The sequence below is a fragment of the Mus musculus genome, chromosome 4, assembly GCF_000001635.26.
Source record: "Mus musculus strain C57BL/6J chromosome 4, GRCm38.p6 C57BL/6J".
In the NCBI taxonomy this organism is placed as follows: Eukaryota; Metazoa; Chordata; class Mammalia; order Rodentia; family Muridae; genus Mus; species Mus musculus.
Window position 1 is genome coordinate 98,966,121 of NC_000070.6, and position 21,105 is coordinate 98,987,225.

Here is a 21,105-nt window from a genome sequence, read left to right on the forward strand (position 1 = left end):
CAGTATGAGTCTGTATCCCCCAACCTGCACCACACATATGCATGCCCCATGCATATACACACTTTCATAGACACCCATAGGATGGGAATAAAGACATCTAAGTTCTTAATACCTGTCTATTGAAGCTGTATTTCATTATGAACCCTGACCACTTTCATGGCAGACACTTACATTCCCGATCTCAAAGTTCTGCCTCATGAGGAGGTAAAGGGAGGCACTAGCGTGCGACCGGATTGTACTGATGCTGCTACTGCAATGACGGAGAAGCCGGAGGCACAGATCCGCACACTGCTCTGTCTCTTCCTCAAACAAGAGCTCAGGAAACTGTAAAAACCAGAAAGATGTATGTTAATATAGCTGACTTAGAAATCTGATAGGTTAGCCCAGAAATGAAACCGAGTGGTTGAGAGACAACATTAGTTAAGGTCAACAGTACTGAACACAGCCAGACAGGTGGGCTGAAATACTGGCCATGTCACTTCTTAGGCGGCAGTGTGACCCTGGGCAAGTTTCATGTTTTTGTGTGGTAGGCCCAATAACAAACATTACATACATGAACTGTTGTGGCTTCAGTCGTGTATTATGAAGAACAGTATGGACATGCAAGAGCACAACATAAACACACAAAACCAAACACACATGTTTCAGGGGTAGGGGTGGGGTGGGGAGAGGACGACAAACAGGAAACAACTGGTATAGCAAAGCACACAACAGTTTCACACAGCAAGGGTGGAACTGCCCATACATTTAATTTTTAATAAATGAGTTGAAGAGAAAGCTACATGGTGGGAGCTAGAACTCAAAGAGTGCTTGCATCCCGTGTCCAAGGACCTAGGCTCAATCTCCAGTATCACAAAACCCAGTAGAACAAGGAAAGAGGTGGACAGCCTGCATTCAGCTACTGAGTTCAGGTTCTTCTCAAAACCAAATGATTTTAGACAGGAAGCTGATTATCAATAAATCAGGTCAAGACACGTTCTGAAGACAGAGTCAGAGGCCCAAGGTTCATAACAAATTGACCAGGGAGTGTGGTAAATGACCTTGGACAGTGCTAAAGAAGAAAGTGAAGCCACATATGAAGACCTCAGGTAAACTCACTCACCTTTGAGACCAGGGCTCTCTGCGTGGCGAAGCAGTGCTGCAGATAGACTGCACTTTGGTTGCAGGCCATGCTCTGTAGCAGCACTTTTAGCACACCACCCAGGATACTCTCTTTGGATTCCGTTACAGACACAGTCTGCAATTTAAGGATAAAATGTAAGACAGCATGTGTCTATAATGTGGCTAGCTAGGTAAATTATGTGTGAAAACACAAACATTTACAAGACAGGAAAATGGTAAAAACTAGAAGGACTTCAAGAGAAGACACCACACAGTGTTTGGATGGAAGGGAAAAAGGAGTGAAAAGCCAGAGAGACTTCAGGCTGCGAGTGGGAAGAGGAGTAGACATAGCAGCAGGAGAATAGCAAGTGCATTCTAAGGAACCTGTAGATAAACGTGGACGTCTGACTTGAAGCACGTGCAAAAGTGCCCATGGCAGATTACATTTGTTACATATCAAAAATAAATTTTTCTCTTTCCTCCTTTAAGGAAAGGAATCCCAGCTTTTGTTGAGGGACTTGGAACTAATCTAAAAAGAAGTGTGAACTAAAGACAAGTTCCTCCATGAGGCATGCCCTTAAAAACACACGTGGCTCCTTCGCCCAGTGAAATGCAGTGTGGTGAGGAGAGAAGCCTGAGCAAGTGCCTTGCATAATCTAGCTTAGAAAATATTTATACCACCGGGAAGAGGGTCAACATTTGAAATGTAAATAAATAAAATAATAAAAAAAATTTATGCTGTTTTTATTTCTAGTAGGTTAGACCTAGTCCAATAGATCATTAAAATATAAAGCCTTTTAAAGTCTGAAGAATTCCTCATTTTTGTCATTAAGTAGTCAAGAAATAGAGAATTTTAAAAACTATTTAGTACTTGTCATTGTACTGCCTGGTTTTGTGTGTCAACTTGACACAGGCTGGAGTTATCACAGAGAAAGGAGTTTCAGTTGGGGAAATGCCTCCATGAGATCCAGGTGAAAGGCATTTTTTCAATTAGTGATCAAGCAGAGAGGTCCCTTTGTGGGTGGTACCATCTCTGGGCTGGTAGTCTGGGGTTCTATAAGAGAGCAGGCTGAGCAAGCCAGTAATGAACATCCCTCCATGGCTTCTGCATCAGCTCCTGCTTCCTGACCTACTTGAGTTCCAGTCCTGACTTCCTTGGTGATGAACAGCAGTATGGAAATGTAAGCTGAATAAACCCTTTCCTCCCCAACTTGCTTCTTGGTCATGGTGTTTGTGCAGGAATAGAGACCCTGACTAAGACAGCCATCTTGTGTGTTTGTCTACATGTTGTATGTGTATGCATAAGCAGCCAGAAGAGGGTGTTGAGTGTCTTCTACCATGCTCTGACTATTTCTTTGAGGCTGGGTTTCTTTGAACCTTGGGCTTGTGTCTTCCTGGCTAGGCTGAAACCCAGCAAGCCTCGGTGACCTTCATGTGTCCTCATGTCCTTTGGAACTGGGTTACAGGCATAAGCGAGAAGCCAGGCTTTGTTATGTCGGTGCTAGCATCTGGTCTGCAGTCTTCACAATTACACGCCAATTCTCCTAACACTCAGCCATCTCTCTAGTTCCAAGAAATACTGGCGGTTTTATGTTTTGAAATTTTCAATCAGGATAGCAGCAAGTAAAATCTAAGAAGAATAACCTTAAGGAAGTGAACAGAACAGACTACAGAGAGAATACCGAATGCTATGAAGTAGGCAGCCATTACGACAGCATTGAGTTAAGACCCTGAGAGAGTGACAGCAGCAGATAGGGACTGCCAGAAACAGGTGAGAGACTAGTTACTAAAACAACTGGAGCATCCTGGGAACGGATTCACACTCTGGTTCTCCTACTTTCTTCCTGTGTTCATGGGACACTCTGAAACATCTCTGTGGCTAACTACTGTTATCTACAAAAGCAGGATAGTGGTCATTTCAATAGCCTTTCTCTTATGAAGACCACATAAGTTAACACTTGTGAAGCGCTTAGGACATTGCTTGAAACACTTCCTAAGTGGCTCCTGTCACTAACAGGGTACTAATGTCTAGAAAGTGACTGATAAGGCAGTTTGCAGTTATGTAAAATTACCCAATAGGTCACTACACATAAAAACCTAAACTACTGCTTAATATGTAGAAGATACAATAAAACCAGCATATCTCTATGCTACATGTTAACTATATTCCAGTGGGATACCCCATTATTAAAAACAAAAGACAAGGCCTTGAATATGACAAACAGATGTAGATTTTATAAGCACCCTCAAAGAATAAACATTTGAAAACTTGGAAAGAAATAGAATTTATAAGTAGAGAATCACCAACTACTTAGAACTACTGATGTCTGACCACCATTGTGTGCCTCAAACTGATTTCCCAATCTTGGCCTGCTGAATCTGTAGTTAAGCTTCCTGCACGTCTTTACCTGGACGATGATCTCTAGCGTGTCTAAGATGATGAGGTTTGCTTCAGTAGCCAGGTTTCCATCAATCAGTGCTTCGTGTTCTATCTCTGCTCTTGACCTGATGCAAAATATTGTAAGAAATTTTAGTTATCTTTCCAAAAGGCCAGAAATTAAAAAACAACTTAAAGATTCACTAAAACAGAAACCTTGAAACTATTTGTGTCAAGGAAAACTCAGAAAGAAGAAAGATTCAGTATTTAATATATTGAAATTTTCTGTTTCCCTGTCTTGTTGACTGTATAGCAACATATACATCTTTTTTTGTTTTGAGGCAGGTTCTCACTGTACATCCCTGACTGGCCTAGAACTTGTTATGTGGACCAGGCTGTCCTCCAATTTAGAGACCTGCCTGCCTCTGCCTTCCTAGTGATACTACACCAAGCAACCTATCCATCAGTCCCCACAAGGTGCCACTGAGGGCATGCATGTTTGCTTTGCCTTTCAGGCCGACAGCACTCCTCTTCACAGCGGTCACCACAGACACTAGGTGGTGCTCGGTCTACACACTGCTGTATCTAAGGCAGTGTTCAAAAGCTAAGCACTCCTCACAGATTCCAAACATTTTCAATGTATTTATCAACAACAATAAAAGCACTACATTTTCTAAGATTTTATGTAATTCCCTCTTCACTATACATACAAATATTCTCAGACAGTAATTTAAGTCTTAGATAAGACTGGGTGGAATCATACATTAGAAACAAAACTTTAAAAGAATGGCACTAGATACTGCTAACAACCTGATTATAATTACTACAAAAGTGTATAAACCCTTTCTTCCCCCTCTCTTCTTTCTCGCCCTCTTCTCTCTCTGCCACTACTTTGTCTCTCCCTTCCAATGAAACCTCTTCCACATGGGAAAAACAAAGTATATATACATGTTGGACATCCCATGGAGGATTAGTTGAGTAAATGAGCTTGCCTTATTTATTTTTAAATCAGTTTTTAAATATGCAATATATTTTACTATAACATATAAAGTCGTTTTCTCAGTTTTTAATTTAAAACTTAAAAATCAAACAAACACATGTCTTCTAAGATGAATGCCTAATAAAAATAAAAAACCTAAGATGATTTTCTTTGTGTTTAAAACCTAGGCAGCCGTTAGCACACGGGATCGTCTTACTTATCGAGTTTCTCTGAGTTCTGACGCCAGTGAGTCATGTCCTTTCTCCACCGCAGGTTTTCTTGGCTCCCAAAGGCGCTTCCAGATGGGCTCCTCTCTGTCAAACCAATTTCAAAATGGTATTTCAGTGGGACCATATACACATTTGATAATACAGAAGAAATAGCGGGCATTCTTGATTTTATAAATAGCCATTTCTTTCAGTTTAAGTGGAAGAACTGGGCAGTAATGATTTTTATTTAAAAGTTTTCATAATAACTAAGGAGAAAATATTTTCTATATAGAATATATCTTGGGGAGAAAAAAACCCTTTTAAATAAGCAAAGAAAGACTCTTACATGGGCTGTGTTATAAGGCCAAATGGAACAGCTCATTCCCAAGAGTGTACTGGAGTATGTTTAGTCATGCTACCTTCTTGCTCTCCCTGCAGGAATGGGTAACCTCACCACACATGCTCCTGATTTAGGATGTACACAATGGCTAATCAGAGCTTTATCTGATTGGGTTGCTCATCAACTTCTACTGGTTAAAAACCATCCACCTCCTTTTTGGGAACCTTCTCCCACCCTCCAAGAAATCCTTACCTAAGTATTTGCTTTGCTTCCTGTCATAACATTAATTAATAATTTTTAACGAGACACAGTATCACTCAGTAGTCCAGGCTGGCCTGGAATATGTAGCCAGAGCTGATCATGAATTTAACATAATCCTCCTGTCTCAGTCTGGCAAGTGCTGGAATTACAGATGTGAGCACCTTGTAGGCTCTATAGCATTTATTCATATAAGACCATATTACCCAACAGACATGATGCCCCTTGTTCATCATTTAATAATAAAGTATCTGGGATAGACTGAGTACATAATAAATTCATGTTCATATAAAAGCATAATAGGAACTAGGAAGATGGCTCCAGGAATAAGTGTTTGCCATGTAAACAAGAGATAGAATTCAGATTCCCAGAAGCACACACATGCTAGGCTGATGTGCTAACCTGCTTGTAATTTTAGCCGTGGGAGGCAGAGGGGACCTTTGGAACAAGCTGGCTAGCAAGATGGTCATATCATAGCACTTTGGGTTAACTACAAGGCTTTGCCTCAAAGAATAAGGAGGAATAATTGAAGAAGATTCTCACATCAACCGTAGGTCTCCACACATGCATGCAACGCACCATACATGCACATATACAAGCATGCAGGTAAACATACATCACAGACACAAAAAGATTAAACACCTGTAGCAGAATAAGTTCTTTTTCAAAAATATATTCTTTGTGTACATGGGGGGGAGGGGGAGATACACACACACACACACACACACACACACACACTCACTGAGACTTGACATAAGTGATGAGAACTAAACTTCTGTCTTCTACAGGAGCAGTCTACAATGACTTCCTTTGGTCTACTTCCTGGCTCTATAGGAGAAGCCGGTAGGGGCGCTTCCTCCTTGAGGACTATAGGTTTGAAGGCAGACTGGATGGCATGGGGAGCCTTTTAACAGGCACCAGAACTTTATCCTGAGTGACAAAGCACCAGGGCTGGTGGAGAAATCCACAGGCATGTGATGGAATCAGATTTCATTTCCAATTAGGAAATGAAAAGCCCACTTCTGAAAACAGTGAGACTAAAAACTGTCTGAGAGGATGGAGAAACAACAAAGGGAAAAGCTCAGCATTCACATAGGAAGTTTAAAATTATTAAGAAACAGAGATCACTCTATGTAATGAAGACAAATCTCTATGAAACAGAGGTCACTCTATGGAATGACAGACAGACAAATCTCTATACTTTCATATTGTTTTCCTTTCTCAACTTTTAAATTTGAAATGTTTTCTCTAGATTTATTATTGTTGTTGTAAATATGTGTTTCCATGTGTGTACACAAGGACAGGTACTCACGGAGGCCTGAGACCTTGGGTCCCTGGGAACTGAAATTACAGGTGGTGGTAAACAACCTAACATGCTCTTGCCTCTGCACGAGCATTAACTGTTGAGTCACGGGCCAGCCCTCTTCTGAAATGTACTCTGATCACGTTTACCACTCTTTCCCCAGCTTCCTTCCTACTTACCCCACTCAATGCTTTCTCTCCTCTATAACCCATGGAGTTCAATTTGTTTCACTCAAATACTCTTGGATGTAGAGCTGCTAAGGGGCATGGTCAACACACATCCGTAACCCTGGCAACAGCTCTTATGCTAGGGGTGAAATTTCTTGATTCAGTTATACTCAGAGTTTCTGCAAAGCCACAGTGGACTTGCAACAGTGGTGACTACAGTCGCAGCTCTTGGAAGTGATGCAGCCCTAGCCAAGAGGAGAAAATGTACCTACCGAGCTGCCCTCGGCTCCGCCGTACCATTTCCTGCCTGGCACCGATGCTCCCCAGAATGGCTTCTTCAAGCTTGGCTCTCATGTCTTTTGATTTCTTAAAAGTTAAACTATTCATTCGTTCAAATACCTTTTTTCCCTAAAATGGAAACATCAGAAGAGACACTGAGGACACTTCCTTCTTCCTTTCTGTGTTATTTTACTTTCTTATAAGTTTCAATGGTATAATGGCTACTTACTTTGTACTCAAAGCAAGATACACACAGGTAAAGCAGATCTAACAACCGGTTCAGCTGGAGGACTGAGAGATCTGTAAACCATTTCTGCAGAACCGTTTCATCTGCATTCTTGAGAACCCAAAGCAGACAGATCAAAAGGCTCCTGCTTGACTCTGCTGAGAAGGTGGTGTGCTGCCGGCCACTCTGAAAACAAAGAACAGTGGCGTGAGCCCCACTGACCAGTGATCATTTGGATTGTTGTATTTGGGAAATGCAGGTAGAAGGCCTCCAAGTCCAAGGCTAGCCTGAGCTACCTATCAAGCTTCAGGAAAGCCTAGTTATATTCCAAGACTCTGCCTAAAATCAAATGAACAAATACTTTAAAATAAAATTTTCTTAAAAATACACTACCCATTGCTTCTTAAATCAAGAATTTGATTTCAATAACATATGGGAAAGCCAGCCACACAGTGCCCTGATTCTACGTCCCAGATGCTGAGACTGCAGGGATGGGCCTTGAGACTTGGCTTAGGGTTAGATTCTATAGTGCACTTAAAAACTTTTCTTTCATGGAATTTTCACCAAAAGCATGCTACACTGGAAAAATCAATTAATTGGATCTCATCAAAATTACTAATTTTTATTTATTTATTATTCATTTATTTATTTGTTGTTGTTTTTTCGAGACAGGGTTTCTCTGTGCAGTCCTGGCTGTCCTGGAACTCACTCTGTAGACCAGGCTGGCCTCAAACTCAGAAATCCGCCTGCCTCTGCCTCCCAAGTGCTAGAATTAAAGGCGTGCGCCACCACCGCCTGGCTAATTTTTAAAATTTTTATACACATTGCTGAAACAATCCAATTCATATCGTTGAAAAGAATTTAGCTTTTTTTAGTGCCCCACAAAAACTGTTAGGGCTTTTAAGTACTGTAATGATTTGTCTACAAATAATTTTAGCCTATACTGTTCCTGAATTTTAGGAATAAGAATTCATGCTTAGGCCGGGCGTGGTGGCGCACGCCTTTAATCCCAGCACTCGGGAGGCAGAGGCAGGTGGATTTCTGAGTTCGAGGCCAGCCTGGTCTACAAAGTGAGTTCTGGGACAGCCAGGGCTATACAGAGAAACCCTGTCTCAAAAAACAAACAAACAAAAAAACCCAAACAAACAAAGAAAAAAAAGAATTCATGCTTGGGAAAGGACTTGTAGACCTGCCTTCTTGAAAACACCACAGACTTTACAGTAAATACACTGCTCAGTCTTTGAAAGGCAGCTGGGTAGATAGTTATGATAAAAAATTAAGAACAGCACCAATTTTAAGAATTTTCTACAAACAGTTAAAAAACCTAAAATGTTACATTTTATATACTATCATGAACAGAAAAGATGATCCATAGGAAAAAGGAAGGAATGGCAAATCAGGTGTCTATGAGATCTGCACCTGGAATATACAAAGAACTCTTTCAGTTCGGTAACAAGACAAAGGATTTGAACAGCCCTTTCTCCAAAGAAAGAGGATGTGGCAATGAGCACTTACTGGGATACTCACGCTATTTAAGAAAGGCTTAGCCAAAATGTTGACTGGACTGCAGACATGTCCAGCAAACCCATGCCACGGTTTCTACCCAAGGGAGATACAGAAAGACTTGCATACAAGTATTCACTCCAGCATTTAATATTCCTAACAGCTGACAGACAGGAGTATCTAACCGTTAACCAACTAAACACAGGTAAACAGGATTTGGTCTATCATCAGAATGCCAGATTAGTCGGTACTTCAAAGAGACAAGAAGCATGGAGACTGCGGCTGAGCGGATTCGAGATCTCAAGAGCATGCCTGCGAGTGACAGGAAGGACACCGCAGGTGCCGCAGCACACAGCTTCACTTACATGAACGAGCCAGGACCCTTAAGTCTGCACAAATGGAAGGCAGGCTAGCCATTGCCTTGCTGGGCTTGCTAGAAATAAGGGGATGGAAGACACAGGAGAAAGCTGCACAGCTTTATAATTAACTATAATATTAAACTGTACAGTTAAGCAAGTCTACCTGAAACATATTACAAAGCTGCCAAACATAGCAGTGCCTTTATATAGTACTCTGTTTTCTGAAAGCAGTAACTTAGGAAGCTTTTTAGAATGGAAACTCTGTCCATGATGGTAAGTCTCCTCCTGCTTCCGTAGCCCCCCTGTTGGGGAGATCTTCACAGAGTACTCTGCTAAACTTAAAAGGCACGAAATTTAAAGATGACACTATTTCTTAGAGCTAATAAAGTGGGTTGTAAAAATGAAGGAAAAGAACTACATAAAATAAGGAACTTTATAAAGTTCTGAGTGACAAGATACAGGGCTGCATGCTGTCCGTCCACCTCGAGGAGACTGCACACGGCAGTCTGGGAAAGCTAATGTTTTCACAGAGCTCAGCATGCCTCTGCGCCAGTTAACACACCAGCCTCAGCAGTGGACCTCTTTCTAGATACCTGGTAGTCTAGAAAAATAAAACTAAACCCCCAACTTTTTATAAGAGGCTCATGTTACCGTTGACGTGAGGAGAAAACTGCCAGGTCTTGTCAGCTGAGGGACGGATGTTCCTGCAATTGCCATGGCAACCGTCTGGCTTATCATGCTCCCACTCTCACTGTCATAGTCATCAGGGGCTATACAAATTGGCCTTCCTCGTTGATTGTGTGATTCTGAAAGGGAAAAAGGATGAAGACTTTCGGTTGGCTAACAGTTATAAAGCATGCACCCCGTCCCTGTTCTCTAGGACTCTTTAAGAGAGACCCATCAACTTACACACACAGCTGACTCCTGGACAACACACGGGTTACGACCCCCAGAACCAACAACCCACATGTAATTTCTACTCTCCCAGACTCAACTACTAATCCTCTGGTTGACTGGCAGGCAGCCTTACAGACACTATGACACTGTAACAGTGAGAAGGCCTTAGGCAGAGGTAACTAGTGTCACAGCACTTTAGATAGATACTCTTGACACATTATCTCACTGTACTAGCCACAGGAGACAGCTCTAGTTACGACAGTCATGTATCTATTGTACAGTATGTGCCAGAACTAATTGATGCTGTTGTTTTAATGCTGCATTTATATTTATTTATGTCTTTTAACTGTGAGTGCTACCATGTATAAATACTGTGTGTATTTTTAAAATAAATTTTATTTTATATACACTATGGTAGAAATAGCTTTTTTGTTTGTTGTTGTTTGTTTTTGTTTGTTTGTTTGTTTTTTCGAGACAGGGTTTCTCTGTGTAGCTCTGGCTGTCCTAGAACTCACTTTGTAGACCCGGCTGGCCTCGAACTCAGAAATCCACCTGCCTCTGCCTCCCAAGTGCTGGGATTAAAGGCGTGTACCACCACGCCCGGCTTAGAAATAGCTTTTTAAAAGACTATTATCTATAGTTTATCATTCATCAGATAATTTCTAAACTATGTACCTCGTTTTTTTGAAATAGTAGCAAATCTTAAAACTTTTTTCAGTTTAAATCCATACTTTTAGAGACATTATCAATTTTTAATCAAAATTTTTATTTTTTCTTTTGAAGCATTTAAGTATTACCTCAGTTCTAGTGTAGTACTGTCTATTGGAAACAAGAACTGAGGAGTTACAAAGAAAGATCTAACTGCATGAACATTTTTGCCTTCACGCAGAAAGCAATTCAGTGATCCAAACCCAGGGAGGTTCTACTCACCAGGCTCTTAATGACACAGTTATTTCCTAAAATTATCAGGTATCCAGGGAATGTTTTGACTTCATTACACTGGAAGTATTTTATCAAACTAATTGCTAGTTTAAATACTGTTTCAGTTGAAACTGTGCCTTTAATACATTCTAAATAGTCAAAATAAGATGAGCAGAACTTTGGAGGCTTTTAAGGAACAGCATAGTCTCAACAGGCTAACTTGGAATAAACATAATTATTGATGTGTAGGGGAATATTAATTTCAGTTACACATCCCTATGAATAAAGATGGTGATGAGGGTAGTAGACAGAAGAACTATTTTCTCTTAATATGCATAATACACATGCATATAAGCATATCTGTGTTTTCTAAAAGGTATAAATACTCATAGTTTAAAATTCATCCTAAAATCTTAAGGGAATCTCACAATGAATCTCCTCAAATATTAAAACTTTTAAACAGCATGGTTATTTACAATTTATTCTTATCAGGGTACATTTTAAAAATAACTTAAAATTATTTTATATTTTTCTATGTCTGGGTATTTTGCCTGCATGTATGTGCACCTTGCATATGCCTGGTACCCGAAGAAGCCACAAGAGTGTCCTGGAGGGTCCCCTGGACCTAGAGCCACTGGTTGTGAGCCACCATGTGAGTACTGGGAATCAAACTGGAGTCGTCTGCAAGAGCAGCCAGTGCATTTAACCGTGGAGCCTCTCTACAGCCCCAGGATCTAGTGCCTTAATATTTGTTAACCTTAAAAAACATTTTCTACAACTTTGAGATAACAAGCTTTGAAAACTACGTAAATTACATGAAGTACCTGTAAAATCATACAGTTGAGGTACAGTTTCCATGATAATACCAATAAGAGGTAGGTACAACATAGCCACCCGAGCTTTTATCTGAGGGTCAGAGTACCGTGGGTCAGAGTCGTGAGTGGACAGTAAGTTGTGTACCATATTGATGACTTTCTTATGCAATCCAAACAGTCTATTTAAGAAGGAGAGACAAAGAAGAAGCAATGAGTCACAGAAATTAGTAATATCGTCAAAACAAATAGTAAGAGAAGGCACTCAATCAATCTTATTTAAGTCCTTAACTTTTTTTTTTTAAAGGATTTATTTATTATATGTAAGTACACTGTAGCTATCTTCAGACACTCCAGAAGAGGGCATCAGATCTTGTTACAGATGGTTGTGAGCCACCATGTGGTTGCTGGGATTTGAACTCCGGACCTTCGGAAGAGTAGTCGGGTGTGTGTGTATGAGCCATGAGTGTGTGTGTATGAGTCATGAGTGTGTGTGAATGAATCATGAGTGTGTAGATGAGTCATGAGTGTGTGAGAGTTATGAGTGTGAGTCATGAGTGTGTGAGTCATGAGTGTGTGTGGATGAGTCATGAGTGTGTGTGAATGAGTCATGAGTGTGTGTGAATGAATCATGAGTGTGTAGATGAGTCATGAGTGTGTGAGAGTTATGAGTGTGAGTCATGAGTGTGTGAGTCATGAGTGTGTGTGGATGAGTCATGAATATGTATGATGAGTATAAGTCATGAGTGTGTGTGGATAAGTCATGAGTGTGTATGAGTGTGAGTCATGAGTGTGTATGATGAGTGAGTCTTGAGTGTGTGTGGGTGTGAAGCACGAGTGTGAGTATGGTTATAAGATACAGATGTGTGGAGATCAGAGATGGACATCAGATGTTTTCCTTGTTTTCCATTTTTTTTTTGAGGCAAGGTCTCTCATTGACCCCAAAGTTACCAATCTGGCAAGGTTAGCCGGCCAGTGAGCTGTAGGAATTCTCCTGTCTTCACCTTCTCACTGCTAGGATTGCAGGCCATGCTGCTGAGTCAGCTTTTTCTGTGGATGCTAGAAATCCAAACTGAGCTCCTCATGCCTGAGTGGCAGCCCTCTTACTGAATGAGCAAGCCATCTCCCCTGCCTCTATTACTTAGAAAAATCCTCTATTTGACAGATGATACTATCAGCAGGCTGGGTCTTTCCTGAGGTCTCGATTTTTAACAGAGTGTCTGCTCATGCACCTCATTTAGATCCCTCTGATTTCTCTCCCCTAGGTGAGGACTTGTAACAAAGGTTTCTTTTCTCTTCACACATTTGTTCTCACCACAGACTATACAAACCATTCTGATTAAAGTGTACACACTCCAACCAAACCTTAAGCTGTAGCATGCTACAGCTTCTACACCTATTCTCACAGGAAAACACACCAGCAAGAGCTTGTCTTAGCAAAGAATTGCCGCTCTGGGTCTGCTCTGGCCAGATCTTCTCAACATGCTCATCTATTCTAAAAGAAGTTTTTTATTTCTGTTTTTTAAATTTATGTGTATGTATAGATATGATTATGAAGGGTGGACATGAAGGCCAGCAGGAGGCATAAGATCGCTTGGAGCTGGAGTTAAAGGTAGGTGTGAGCCGTACAGCATGTGTGCTAGGAGGCAGACTCAGGTCCTCTGCAAGAGCAGGAAAGGCTTTGAACTCAGCCATCTCTCCCACCCCCAAATGTGTCTCTCCCTATACTCATTGTACTGGCTGATTTTGTGTGCCAACTTGACACAGGCTAGAATCATCAGAGAGGAAGGAGCTTCAGTTGGGGAAATGAGATCCAGCTGTAAGGCATTTTCTCAATTAGTGATCAATTGGGGAGGGCCCAGCCCACTGTGGGTGGTGTCATCCCTGGGCTGGTGGTCTGGGTTCTATAACAAACTAGGTTGATGACCTGTCTTCCTGCTAGAGGTGGACTCTAAGTTCCCTCTCCCTCCTGTCAGGCATTTCATCTAAGGTCCCTCCTTTTGAGTTCTGAGGGAGAAGGCTGCCATCCCACAGTCACAACTCTGACCCATAATTGTTCCTGTCTGAAAGAATTACAGGGATGGAAATGGAGAGAAGCCTGAGGAAAAGAAGGTCCAGCGACAGGTCCAAAGTGGGATCCAGCTCAAGGGGAGGTCCCAAGGCCTGACACTATTTCTGAGGCTATGGAGCGCTCACATAAAGGAGCCTAGCATGACTGCACTCTGGAAGACCCAACAAGCAGCAGAAAGAGTCAGATGCAGATATTTGCACCCAACCAATAGACAGAAGCTGTGGAGAAGAGGGATTCTGTAGGAGGACCAGCTGTCTCAATTAATCTGGACCTCTGAGATCTCTCAAACACTGGCAGCATATGCCAGCTGATATGAGGCTCCCAACACACATACAGTAGAGGACTGCCGGGTCTGTGTTCATTCAGAGGTGAGGCACCTAACCCTCAAGAGACTGGAGGCCTCAGGGAGTTTAGAGGTCATGGGGTGTGTGTGGGCGGGGGAGGGGGCATCCACGTGGAGACGGGGTGGGGGAGGGGAGGAGGTATGGGATGTGGAACATTTGGAGGGTTGATTGTGGGGGATAAAATATGGAGTGTAAAAAAATTAATTAATTTAAAAAATTAAAAATGTTTAATAACTTTGAAAAAAAAATAAAAGGAAGAAAGTAGGCTGGGCAAGTTAGGGTAAGCAAGGCAGTAAGGAGCATCCTCCACGGCCTCTGCATCAGCTCCTGCCTCCAGGTTCCAGCCTTGCTTGAGTTTCTGTCCTGACTTCCTCTAAGGATGGATTATGACCTGGAAGTGTAAGCTAAATAAACCCTTTCCTTCCCAGCTTCCTCTGGTCATGGTGTTTTATCACAGCAATAAATCCCTAGGACACCCACAAAACAATCTTTTTTTGTTTTTTGTTTTGGTCTCAGAAAATGTATTTCTCCCAGAAAATGCTCTCTCCTCATTGTCAGTGAGCTCTCTCCCTTCAACACTTTCAATGATCATCCTGGCCTAATGCTTGTCTCAAACAAGCCTTTCCTATTTCGAAAGCTGATCGTATTTTAATTATAGGTTTATTCATAAAGCATATGTTCAAAATCTGTTGGAAGCACATTGCTGGGCTCCCTTCTGTCCTCACCCCCGACCCCTGCTCCCAGTGTTTGCTTGCTCCCTGAGAGCTCAGTCCACATGCTGATTCTTGTACATCTTCAACACATGCTTCATAGAATACCTTCTTCCCAACAAGCTCCTCTCCTACTTTCAGGCCCTGACCCTGCCGCCCTGCGGCCACCACCGCCGCCGCCGCCGCCAATGTGTGTCCTGCTGCATTTAGTCAGCCTGAGCACAGGGATTCCAGGTCCAGCTTCTGGGCCTCTGCTGTTTCCACTCCCACCGCAATGACTCTCTTGCCTGGGCAGGCAGTCCAACCCTCTCAGCAGCTGACACACCCTGACTCCAACCTGCCTAAACTGTTTTCATGAAGCCATTTCATGCACTTTATTACTCACTCACATGAAAATATTATATATAATTAATACAAAACTTAGTGCTGATGCCTGAGTCCAGAGTGTCGTACGGACATGCCGCACACACATGCCCCACTGAGGTACTGCCCCAGCTTCTACCCCATCCTTGCTGGCTGAATTAAGTTGCTGTGTGTTCTTAAGGAGGTTACATTAGTCAGAGAAACACACACATACACACTGGTTTTAGCCATTTTATAGACAGTAGAATAGAAAAATGAATTTTCTCATATTCCAAAAAGCTATGCCCTACAAAATTAACATTTAATTCCTGGGACTGTTTCACGGTCAACTTTCCAGCTGTAAAGGAAGTTTGTAACAAGTACACCTTTGGCTAATTCTAGAACATCTTACTGCTAATCAAGGGTTGGTTCTCATTACTTAGCAATCAGACGAAGTCAAAGGACAAGCACTCCTTTAATGGATCCGGCAATGAATCCTGCACAGGACATTTGTCTAGTCCTGTGAGACTGTAACACAGGTACATGACCACCTGAGGGTCATTCATGCATGGTTTTAGAAAGACATTTCAATTCCTGAGGCTCAAAGGCAGAAATGAACTTGTTACACTCAACCTTAGACACTTAGACAAGTGAGACTCCAGTTACTAGGAGAACCTCAGACAAATCTAAAGCTCTAGGAATGCAAAACTGAGCAGGACACAGAGATGTCTTCTCTCTAGCTTCTACTCTAATGAGCTTATCATAAACGTGAGGGAAGCATTTTGCAGAAGAGAAAACAGGGCTGCATAGCTAAGAGTGACCGCAGCAAGGCACAGGACTCTAAGTTAGCAGGCAGTGAGAGCCCAACAGGAATATCCCGTCTTCAGAGAAGACCTGAGAAACTATAGCAAGGATGGCTATGTGAAGACCCTCGGCCACGCAAGCACTGCTTTGAACATAGAAAAATGCAAGTGTCACGGCCTAAATGTATGAATGAACTTGGTACATTTAAGAAACAAACAATAGCAAGGCAGAGTTTCGAGGACTATTATTAAAAGTCTGGGTTTTATTCTAAGTGGTATTTAAGTTACAGGATGGGAGGGAGGATAATTTTAAGCAAGCCCATGGAATAATCTTTTTTTTTTTTTTTTTCTCGAGACAGGGTTTCTCTGTGTAGCTCTGGCTGTCCTGGAACTCACTTTGTAGACCAGGCTGGCCTCGAACTCAGAAATCCGCCTGCCTCTGCCTCCCAAGTGCTGGGATTAAAGGTGTGCGTCACCACGCCTGGGTTCCATGGGATAATCTTAAAAGACTATTTAGAGGACTGACGAGATGGCTCAGTGGGTAAGAGCACTGACTGTTCTTCCAAAGGTACTGAGTTCAAATCCCAGCAATCACATGGTGCTCACAACCACCCTAAATGAGATCTAACGCTCTTTTCTGGTGCATCTAGAGATAGCCACAGTGTACTTATCTATTATAATAATAAACAAATCTTTGGCCAGAGCAAGTGGGGCCGACTGGAGGGAGCGAGGTTGACTGGAGCAAGCAGAGGTCTGAAATTCCCAGCAACCACATGAAGGCTCACAACCATCTGTACTATATAGTGTACTCATATACAATAAATAAATAAATAAATAAAATCTTAAATAAAAAGACTATTTAGGCTATTCTGTCAAAATAATTTTAGAGACATAAGAAGCATAATAGCCCGTAGAGAAGCAAGGCTGAGGAAAAAGTGATTGAACTTGGATATATATCTTGGAGAGCTGTAGAATTTGCTAATGGAGTGGGCACAGGAAAGAACAAGAAAAGGATGAAAACAAGCATAAAAGCTAGGGCTGTAAGTGGGTGTGCTCTTCTAATTTGTAGTACACAGGCTACAATGTCTGAGCACACAAAGGGGATAGTGAATACACTCATCAGACACATGGGACTCAACAAAAATCTTTCCAAGAACCAAAGACCAAGAGTCAGTAATGAATTCCTTCATAACCCTTATACTATTACATATGACACCATTTTAATAGAATTGAATATTGACATGGAAAAGAAACATTATTACAAAAATTGTATATCCATTATATAAGACACTTCTGAAATCTAGACAGTATGCATTTCCCAGTCCTTCATTCTAATTCAACTAAAACTGTGTTCTCCTATGGCTCAGAAGTTGTCTGTCTCCAGTGTCAGCATCAAACTCCCGCTAAATCAGCCCTGTTGATTCAAATGGCAAGTTGGCAAGTTTGTTTGTGACATTCTGCAATGAGACATCCTTTTATTAACTCATAACTTCCCTCAACAGAGGAAGCCTGACACTAACAGACACTGCTTAGCAACAGTTTCTTTAGAGTACAGTATAGCATCATCATGTGTGTGGTAGCAAACAATCCAGGTCTGGTGTAAGGTCATGTGACTAGAACTAACCTAATCCACCCAGCAGCCTGTACAACTTTGGGTACTGGGTCCATCAGGATAGCTAGCTCACTCTAATCAGCCTAAGGAAAAGATTTGCACTTGCATGGACAAAGGGATTCCTTCACCCTCTCTCCTGCAAGTCATGAAAAAAAGACCCTAACTCTGTGGAAACTATCCTGCCGTCAAGGTAGAGGTAACTAGTCCTGTAGGTACGGTAAGCATGATGAAATCGGTGAGTTAAAGACTGAATTATACAAAGACCTCTCTTCTGATATGAATAAAGCCAGTATGAAGAAAAAATTTCAGTTTCTGACAACTAAAGCCATCCTGACTAAGTAAAAACACTGGAAATATGACTTGTTAGGAACCATGGAGCTGGTGTGGGCGAGCTGCCTCCAGAGGCAATGCTACATACTAGGATGGAAAATTATAACTTTTTCTCACAAGGAATTAAAGAAAAATTAAGCCTATTTTCCTTAACTGAAAGTGCCTACTGTATTTTTTTAAGGTTTTATTTTATGTATATGCTGTCTTCAGGCACACCAGGGGAGGGCACTGGATCCCATTGCAGATGGTTATGAGCCACCATGTGGTTGCTGGGAATTGAACTCAGGACCTCTGGAAGAGCAGTCAGTGCTCCTAACTGCTGAGCCATCTCTCCAGCTCCACTGTATTTTTATCAATATACTAATACACACAACTGTTTCTTGTATTACTAGAAAAATGCTACAGCATCAAGCATGATATACTACCATCTGTGCTGATAAGTCTCAAATTCAGAGGAGATTAAATAAAATATAAACACCATTCCTGAAAGTAATCAGTACAGAAATAACAAGCATATGGAACTTGGAGAATAAAGAAAGAGGAATAGGATTAATTAAAATCTTTGCAGGATCAGTCCCACTGTCGAAACCCCAACGACTTCTCCAGTGTGAAACAGGCATACTCACCCTTCAGCGTCAGGGTCTAGAATGAGTGCAAGCTCAGTCAGCACGAGGCCTGCCAGGTAATGCTGCTGGCGGAAGGGTAAGGACAATTCGAACATGTTTGCAATCTTCTGGTCCTGCACACTGGTGGAGAATCCAGAGCTCTGTTGGGGGTAAGAACTCAACTGTTGACAGCTGTGCCGCAAATATCCTACAGCTGCGGCAGGCATTGCAGCAGATGAAATGTGTTATTACGTCAAACAAACGTTACTCTGAAGAGTTCACAGAGAAGTTACTGCTCTCACTTTGGGTATGGGACACTATGATGATTTCTTCATATTTGTTGCCAAACACAGAAGACTGACCTAGTCCAGAAATTCTACTTGGGGATTACAGACCTTAGGAAGAGGACTCGGAAGTGCACAAGATCAACTCTGACTTCAGACAGAAAGTGCTGACTGCTCAACTCACGACCCTATGCCTCAATCTTCCAAACAGCTTATCAATTTTATTACTGAAATTTATTTACAAAAAATTTAAATTTGATGTTCTCATATTAAGATTTTCTGTTTGTTTTCGCCTTTTATTCTTTTAATCACCTACTATTTCAGTAACCCTCTGAAGGGTTTCTAGAGAAATTTCAGATATCACCTACACTACTTTTCAGAGGATATCCTGTAATTAGAATTTGTGGATCATCTTATGGTCTCTCACCAAACCTTCAGGAATTGTAGTCCTGAAAACACTTACATCCCCCAAGATACATTCCACATTCAGGGCTACCCACATATGAATGTGTATGTGTGTGTGTGTGTGTGTGTGTGTGTGTACACATCTCCAACATTAGATTTCTTATTTCTGTAGAGAAAACTAAGTATAAAGAATATTTTCTGCCCCTCCTCCAAGAGTATGTCTATGTTGGATACTAAAATATGAAATTACACAGTTCAACAAGAAAGGGAACAAGATAATTCAAGAAATTCTATAAGAATTTCACATGTAAATGCCATGTAGCAAGGAGGTTTTATGACAGGCTCCCAAAGGAGATGTCTACTGTGGTGGTTTGAATAGGAGGTATGCCCCAATAGACTCATGTGTTTGAATGCTTGGCTCATAGGGAGTGACACTATTAGGAGGTATGGCTTTGTTGGAGGAAGTGTGTCACTGAGGGGTGTGCTTTGAGTTCTTCTATGCTCAAGCTATGCCCAGTGTAGCACACAGTCTCCTTCTGCTGCCTGAAAAATCAAGATGTAGAACTCTTAGTTCCTTCTCCAGCACCATGTCTGCCTGCATGCTTCAATGCTCATTGTCATGACAATAATGGACTAAATAACCCTGAAACTGTATGCCAGCCCCAAATAAATGTTTTCTTTTATGAGAGTTGCCATGGCCATGATGTCTCTTCTCAACAATAAACCCTAACTAATATATCTACGTTAGTCATTAAATATGAAAATTACAGTCAAATAAGAAAGTGAACAAGATAACTCAAGAAATTCTATTAAATTTCATAGAGAAACGCCATGCAGTAAGGAGGTTTTAGGAAAGGCATCTACGACTAGCTTGTCTCTGCCTGTATAACCGCATCTTTACAAGAAGACAGAGCAAGAATGCAAAGGCTAGATGCACCCTGTAGGGAGGCTGAAGGTAGGTGACAGTAGGTTGATCCAGGAGACGTACTGAAGAGTGGAAATGAAAAGTTGTAGCTGGCTCTCTAATACTTTCCATTTTATGTAAATAAGGTTTTATTTATTTATTTATTTATTTATTTATTTATTTATGGTTTTTTTGAGACAACCCTGTGTAGCTCTGGCTGTCCTGGAACTCACTCTGTAGACCAGGCTGGCCTCGAACTCAGAAATCCGGCTGCCTCTGCCTCCCAAGTGCTAGGATTAAAGGCATGCGCCACCACGCCTGGCTAAGGTTTAATTTTTAAAAACAAGCATGTAAGACTGTTTTAGCCTAGAGAACTGCACCTGGGCATTCCACACCATAGAAATAGCATTAGGAAGTGCATAAAGTCAACTCTGATTTCAGACATTAGGAGCTACTATGCAAATAGCTTGTGTAACTCATGATGAAGATGAAAGGAGCATTTTATTAGAGAGGAGGAAAACCTTGGTTTCCATACCACTATAACTATAAAATCCTAATCTTTTCGAATCTTCAAAGAAACTGCTAGCTGTGTAAGTCAAGCGCAACCATTAACGTACACTGAGTTTCGGTATGTGAGCGATTCAGGTTGAGCTTGGCAGGCTGGCGCTGTAGCCTGACGTGTCCTTGCTTCCTTTCAGTTATTTACCCAAACTTGGTCTCTATATCTGCTTCAAGAAAACTCAATTTGTGAAAACATCAAAAAAAAAAAAAAAAAGAGTTCAGGTAGAAAGGAGCCCAAGAGAGCGCTCAACACTGGCTCTGGAATCAAGCCTTGTCTCACAGCCGCCCCTGACCACTTCTTACTTTCTATGGTTTTGATTTGGAGGTATCCAATATGGATAATAACAAAACTCCCAGAGTTATCCTGGTAATTAGATGAGCTAGTATTTATAAAGCACTCAGA

The 21,105-nt window shown here is 41.5% G+C and overlaps 1 protein-coding gene across 13 annotated transcripts in view; it reads right to left on the reverse strand.

Moving 5' to 3' along the window:
• Dock7 (dedicator of cytokinesis 7) overlaps positions 1–21,105 on the reverse strand; it is a 194,295-nt gene that overhangs the window by 29,462 nt on the left and 143,728 nt on the right. For all 13 annotated transcript variants that reach the window (XR_001784187.2, NM_026082.5, NM_001290636.1 and 10 more), the window contains 9 exons: positions 18,570–18,709; positions 11,744–11,913; positions 9,753–9,907; positions 7,243–7,425; positions 7,007–7,142; positions 4,675–4,771; positions 3,510–3,606; positions 1,103–1,237; positions 172–324 (listed from right to left, as the gene is read on the reverse strand). Coding sequence is in view for 12 of the 13 variants with exons in the window: in NM_026082.5 (NP_080358.3) it covers positions 172–324; positions 1,103–1,237; positions 3,510–3,606; positions 4,675–4,771; positions 7,007–7,142; positions 7,243–7,425; positions 9,753–9,907; positions 11,744–11,913; positions 18,570–18,709 (1,266 nt within the window). In the remaining variant the exon portion in view is untranslated. The remainder of the gene's footprint in view (positions 1–171; positions 325–1,102; positions 1,238–3,509; positions 3,607–4,674; positions 4,772–7,006; positions 7,143–7,242; positions 7,426–9,752; positions 9,908–11,743; positions 11,914–18,569; positions 18,710–21,105) is intronic.